At 28.5% G+C, this 6532-nt stretch overlaps 2 protein-coding genes across 2 annotated transcripts; one reads left to right on the top strand and one right to left on the bottom strand.

The window, feature by feature from the left end:
• Positions 1-1171: 1171 nt before the first annotated feature.
• LOC141537934 (ATPase WRNIP1) lies at positions 1172-4571 on the bottom strand. The gene is made up of 3 exons (XM_074259140.1): positions 4299-4571; positions 1949-2759; positions 1172-1618 (listed from the first exon to the last, which is right to left on the bottom strand). Exons 1-3 carry the CDS (start codon positions 4449-4451, stop codon positions 1464-1466), a joined length of 1119 nt encoding a protein of 372 aa, XP_074115241.1. The 5' UTR covers positions 4452-4571; the 3' UTR covers positions 1172-1463.
• A 67-nt stretch (positions 4572-4638) lies between these two features.
• Positions 4639-6518, top strand: LOC141537932 (uncharacterized). The gene has a single exon (XM_074259138.1). It carries the CDS (start codon positions 4849-4851, stop codon positions 6502-6504), a length of 1656 nt encoding a protein of 551 aa, XP_074115239.1. The 5' UTR covers positions 4639-4848; the 3' UTR covers positions 6505-6518.
• The last annotated feature ends 14 nt before the right edge of the window (positions 6519-6532 follow it).

The raw sequence follows: 6532 nt of genomic DNA, 5'->3' as shown, positions 1-6532 counted from the left end.
ACTGGTCGAAGTTGCGGCTGGTTAGAAATTAACTTTTACCTCTAAATAAAGCACTATCGAATTTTTTTTTGTATTGTGCGCATGTGCTGTTTTAGCGCGGGGAATTTAAAATTTTTAATGACATTAAATTTAGCTGTCACTTCACAATTTTTTTAATTTTTTTTAATAAGTTATTATTAATAATAACTAATGATTTTAAAATTAGCTGCAACTTGACCATTTTTTTATTTTATTTAACAAAAAAATTTGTTCCGAAAAATTATTTTTAAAAAATTGCATTTTTAATTTATACAAGTTTTTAAATGTCCATTTTTTTAATGCAGTAATTCATTTATTGGAAGAATTATTAAAATTATTAAATATCTGCTCAATTAATTTTCATTAATAACTAAATTATGGCAAAAAAAAATTTGAAAAAGTGGATTTGTAGAAATTTTAATAAATTAAAAATGCAATTTTTTAAAAATAATTTTCTATAACAAAACTTCATTTAAAGAAATTTAAAAAATTGTTAAGTGACAGTTAAGTTTAATGTCATAATTTTTATTAAAAGTAGTTTCCGATAAGTAATTAAATCAAAAAATTCATAAATAAATTTCCATTTCTAAAATTGATAAAAATTGTACAATTATTAAAAACACAATATAAAATTTCTGAGAAATAATAAAATTTATTAAATTATTTTTTTATATTTGACTAAAATAAAATAAATTTTTTTTTACTGTTGATTGCTAAATTGTTTTTCAAATCAAAATTTTTTTTCATTTATAAATTCATTAAAAATATAAAAAAGATATTTTTATATATTTCTTCAAATTAAAAAAAAAAAAGAAAAAAAACTCAATTTTATTATATTTATATGAATTTCTATGAGTAGGGTCAAAATTTTTGAAATTAATTAAAAACTCATTCAAGAAAATTTGATTAAATCACTCTTATTTTCAAAAAATTGACGTATATTTAAAAACATAATTTTGTTTCCAATCCAAAATTTTTTTTCAGTATAAAACTTGAAAAATATACATTGTATTGAGTTTTTAATTTGACTTGAAAATTGTTAATTATTTATTTGTTTGTAAACATATAGGTGTCTGATGATGTCAAAATAAAACTGACGAAACGTCAGTTTTACATCCTGATTTAAATTGATTATAGAAGAATTGAGAGCTGGTTAGAGCAATAATATAATAATTTAATCCAGTACAAAACTATATACATTTTCATTTTTTTTAAAAACAAATTTTTCTATAAAATATGTAACAATTATTTCTCATCAAAATTATTTTTAATAAATTAAATTCTATTTCTAAGTATAAAAATAAAAAAAAATCATTAAAAATTTCTTCTTGCCTCTTCTGCAATCCATTTCTGGCTCATTTTTCATTCATGACAAAATTCATAAGTAACTTTCCTTCTGGCCTCAATAAAAAATTCTTATAAAAAATAAATACAATTCCTAAAAATTAATTACCACCAACATATTCTTCGGCACTATCAAACCTCTCGATAAATTTAATTTTCTTCGCTTTACATAAATAAAGAACACACTGTCCCAACATTACGTCACACTCTGGCATGCCAATCATTTGACAAGCGTTCATTGTATGTACAGCAGTATCTAAAATTAAATGAACAAAAATAAATATTACAAAATAACAATAATTATCAATCAATTATCAAACATCCGTTCAATTTATTGGCTGCCCAATTTCAAATCACACTAACTAATAATTTGAAGATTTTTAAAAATTTTTCTTATTAAAAAAAAGTTTTCGCGCCAAATTGATAAAAAATTTGATTTATGAATAAAAAATACTTGAATATAAATATTTAAAAAAATAATTTAAAAATAATAATAAAGAGTATAAAAATTTTGCAATTACTGTGTTTTAAAATTGGGCAGCCATTATTTTAAAATAAATTACCATGAATTAGATAATTAACATACCGAGAGTATGAGGATCGGAGATATCGACATCTTCATTAGCGATCCGAATCAATCTTTTCCCAATAAAAACCGGATCTTCCCGAGCAGCCATCAATCTAGCAAGCCAATACAAGGCAGCATTAGAATTGCCAGCTCTGATCGATTTGTGCATGGCTGAAACCAAATCTTTGTTCTGATCACATTCTTTTACAGACAACAAGTACGCTCTCTGGATGTTCGTCTTGACATTCTGCAAAGAAAAATTAATCTGAGCCTTGGAATCTTCAGATAACTTGACCATCAGTTCCACGGTATTAAGAGCGATCCTTGCATCGCCATCAGACAACTCTGCTAACCACTTCAAGGCATCATCATCGATGGCATATTCTGGATAACAACAACCAGATTCAATGTCAGTTCGCTCTGTAAATTTACTGTCTACAAGGTGGATTTTATTATTGATTAACGCTAACGAGCGACAAATGATACTTTGAAGGTCATCGGATGTTAATTTGTCGAATTTGAAAACCCGGCAGCGGCTCATCAAAGCTGAGTTTAAGCTAAATGATGGATTCTCAGTCGTCGCTCCGATCAGTGTAAATGTTCCGGCTTCGATGTGTGGCAAGAAAATGTCTTGTTGCAATTTATTGAAGCGATTGATTTCATCCATGAAGACTATTATTGAACCTGAAGAGTGCGTAGATTTTTTCTTGGCATCAGACGCTGTTTCTAATGCCCTTCTGATGTCACCTATGCCGCATGCTGTTGCTGATAGTTTTATGAAACATGAATTGTTGGAGTTCATGTTGGCAATTATGTTGGCCAAAGAAGTCTGTAAAAAAATTTTTTTCAATTATAAAAAAAATAAAATAATTGATAATCAAAAGTACATGTTTAATTTTATACGATTTGATCTTTTTCATGCTGAGTTTAATAATTATTGAATAATAAACTAGCAACCTGCAGTCATTATTTTAAATAAAACACTTATTTTATCACACGAATACGCCGGAGACAAAATTTTCTTTATTCTTTCAATTATATAGACAATAAAACTCTATTTAAAATTTTTTTCAATTAATTATTCAAATAATTGATATCTTTTTCAAAGGAACATTTAAATGAAAAAGCTTGTTGGGGATATGAAGATAATTGCAAGCAAGAAAATGCATTCTCAATTCCACATTGCCCAGGTGATCACAAAGGATGGGTATCAAGTAAAAAAGCACAAATAGATACATTTTATTCGCAAGGAGATTTTGGATATGTCAGAGATCAACGAAATGAAATGACGCTACTGTGCGAGCCGTTTTTCAAGGTTTAATTTCAGTTCGTTTAATCAAATAATCACCGGCTGAAATTAACTAATTAAAATTAATTTTCTTTCAGGAGGATTCATCATTAAAATGTTCAGAACATTTAAGATTTTGCCGGGGAAGAAATGTAATGATTAATTTCACGGATCTGACCCACAGAAAAGAGCCTATAAGATACGCGATGGATGTTTTAAAGGAAGGGCAAATCGGTGGTTACTGCAAGTAATTATTTGGTATTCTATTTATTAAACAAATTTGTTGACATTTTAACATAAGTTTCTAATTTATAGATTAAACGAAAAAAAAAACTGCAAGAGAATGAGGATCATATTAGTTTGTTTAACTAAATGGTAAATATTTATAAGTGGGGTCAAGCATTTTTAATTTCACTTTTTTGAACGAAATTTCTATTTGATTTTATTGGTATATTTTTTTTGTTGAAAAATACGTAAAAAATGAACAGTTTATAAGAAAAAGTTGATCATCACAATTTTAACAAATTTTCAAAAAAATTTATAAATTCTTTAGAAAATTATAATTTTCAACTTTTTTCTTTTTTTATTAAATTGTTCGTTTTTTTGTGTACTTTTCAAAAAAAAGATATCTATAACATAAAAAAAAAAAAGATAAAATAGAAATTTTATCCAAAAACATGAGAGCCAACATTTAAAGGCAAAAAAGCTATCGAAATCTCTATTTTCTTCTTTCAAGACATTTTTTATCATAAATGCGCCATCAAAATAAACGGAATAAAAAAAAATTGAAAATGTTAATTTTTTACCTAGTTGTGGTCCATAATGGGGTTGACCCCACTTGTAAATCATTACTAATTCAATTATTACCGATTGAAATTAACTAATTTAAATTAATTTTCTTCCCGGACTATTCATCATCAGAATGTTCAGAATATTTAAGATTTCGAAACATTAAAAAGGCATAATAAATTCAGGTCAAGACTAAATTCAATTTTAAAAAATCATTATATCATATAAATGCGCCGGAGACAAAAATTTTCTTATTCTCTTAACTATATAGATAATAATATTTAAAAATACCTTTCCGCATCCAGTTGGTCCCCATAAAATCATGCTACTAATTTCCTTCTTCTCTAACATTTTTCCCAGCAAAGTATCCTTGCCAACGACATTTTTGTGCCCGAAATAATCTGTTAAACTCAGTGGTCTCAATTTTTCAATCAATTTTCCCATTTTTAACTTTTGAAATCCAAAAACGCCAATCTAACACAATTTCTTTCATCAGTGTTCCAAGTTCAACCTGCAAAAAAATTCGATTCGGATTTATACGCCAAAATGTATAAGTAATCGAAAAAATCCCCAAATCAAAAGCTAGTTCTTAAAAAACTAATTGTCGGCGCCAGTTACCAATCAACAAAGCCAAAAGGTAAACACGCGTTTCAACTTGTCGTGTTTTCCATAAAAATAACTGACAATTTTAGAAAAATAATAAAAAATAATCAAAAACAGTAAATAGAATCTTATCAACAATTGTAATTTATTACAAAAAAGTGCGTAAACTAAATAAGTGATAAAAAAAATTAAAAAAATAAAACAAGCTTAACCTACAGTGTCTTGGTCTGCACAAAAAATGAGATCAATAACTGACGAAGACGAGCAGCGCTACCGGCGCGCGCAACAGGAGTTCATTTCAAATCTTGGCGGGAGCGCGCCGCAGGAAATAATAATCGTTAATTTGCCAAGTATACTGACTATTCTTTTTTTATCAACAATCACATCGGTACTGAGTAACAAAACGTTAATAAATAATAAAGTAGTTCGTAATTTTTTACCAATAGTAGAATTTATTATCACAATAATTCCATCCATTTTAAGCCTGACAATTTTGTCAGACTACACTCTAATACTAACTTTAGTAATAATAATTTCAATTGTAATTAATTACTCAATAATTTACAAATTTCGTAGCAAATTGTCTGTAAATATTAATAATAATTTAAACAATTGTAAAAACAGCGGAAGAAAAAATTTTCTTACAAATTTTCGAGCGCTAACAAACATATTAACTTGTATTTGTATTTTAGCGGTTGATTTTAAAATTTTCCCGCGAAAATTTGCTAAAACAGAAATTTACGGATATAGTTTGATGGACGCAGGCGTAGGAATGTTTATTATCGCCAATGCAATAGTATCTCCTCAAACAAAAGACTTTACATCTAACAGCAACAATAGCAATAAACATTTGAGAGTAATCCGAAAGTTTGCGCTAAATGCGAAGAAATGTACAAAGGATACCGCGCCACTACTAATTTTAGGTATCGGGCGAATTTTAGCAGTCGAGTATTCCGATTACCAGAAGCATGTTTCAGAATACGGCGTCCATTGGAACTTTTTTTTAACATTGGCGTTTGTTAAAATATTTATTAGCACAATAACGAGCGCTATTAGCTCGCGATTTGCGTTGATATCTGGTCTGTGGATACTGGTAATGCACGAGTACGCATTAAACACAAAAGGCTTGAAGGAATGGTTGCTGGGCGACACTCCGCGGAATGATTTCGTATCAGCTAATCGCGAAGGTATTGTATCAGTTCCAGGTTATGTTGGCTTGTACCTAATTGGAATTGCGCTGGGACGGTTAATTTACTCGACTTATGATAACAGTGAAGATAATAATGGTAATTATGGGCTCATGAAGCGATTTGGAGTAAATATGATGTTGTTCGGAAGAAAAGTATCGTTTGAATACACAAAAGCGATGGTTCTGTGTGTTAAATTGTCGATTATAGCGCCACAGGCGTGCGGATTGGCCATTTTGAACAATTGGCTGTTTGGAGTTTCCCGACGCATGGCCAATTTTGGCTACTGCGCATGGGTTGTTACACTTAGTACCATTTTGTTGACGTTATTGTTACTTGTTGAGATACTGATTGATATTTTGATCTTTACTGTGACTGACAGCAGCAAGGAAGCTGATAAAAGTAAAGATTCGGCTAAGAAGAAAAGAAAGAATATTAAATTTGATGATAAATTTATGAATGATTGTTCTAACAAAAATATTAGCGAAGAAATTAACCTCAAATGTCCGACTATCTTCCAAGCTGTTAATTATAACGGACTTATCTTCTTTTTAATCTCAAATTTGTTAACTGGAATTGTTAATTTGAGAATTAAGACTTTGTATGTCGACGAGTACAATGCGATTTTTCTTATTTGCTCGTATGTCGCCATTTGTATTTTTAGTGTTTTGATACTTTATCGTTATAATATTAAATTAAAATTGTAAACATTATGCTTGTTAAAAAATAAATTGT

The sequence above is a fragment of the Cotesia typhae genome, unplaced genomic scaffold (assembly GCF_013202065.1).
Source record: "Cotesia typhae breed Kobodo isofemale line unplaced genomic scaffold, CoteBio_Ctyphae contig_20, whole genome shotgun sequence".
Taxonomy (NCBI): domain Eukaryota; kingdom Metazoa; phylum Arthropoda; class Insecta; order Hymenoptera; family Braconidae; genus Cotesia; species Cotesia typhae.
This window is presented reverse-complemented; position numbering and strand designations above follow the sequence as displayed.

Bases quoted from the DNA above. Each gene is read 5' to 3' on its own strand.
- LOC141537934 (XM_074259140.1), bottom strand. From the start codon at position 4,451: ATGGGAAAATTGATTGAAAAATTGAGACCACTGAGTTTAACAGATTAT. The intron at 2,760-4,298 runs GTATTTTTAAAT...ATTTTTTTACAG, and splicing joins GACCAACTGGATGCGGAAAG to ACTTCTTTGGCCAACATAAT. The intron at 1,619-1,948 runs GTATGTTAATTA...ATTTAATTTTAG, and splicing joins CTCCGATCCTCATACTCTCG to ATACTGCTGTACATACAATG.
- LOC141537932 (XM_074259138.1), top strand. From the start codon at position 4,849: ATGAGATCAATAACTGACGAAGACGAGCAGCGCTACCGGCGCGCGCAA.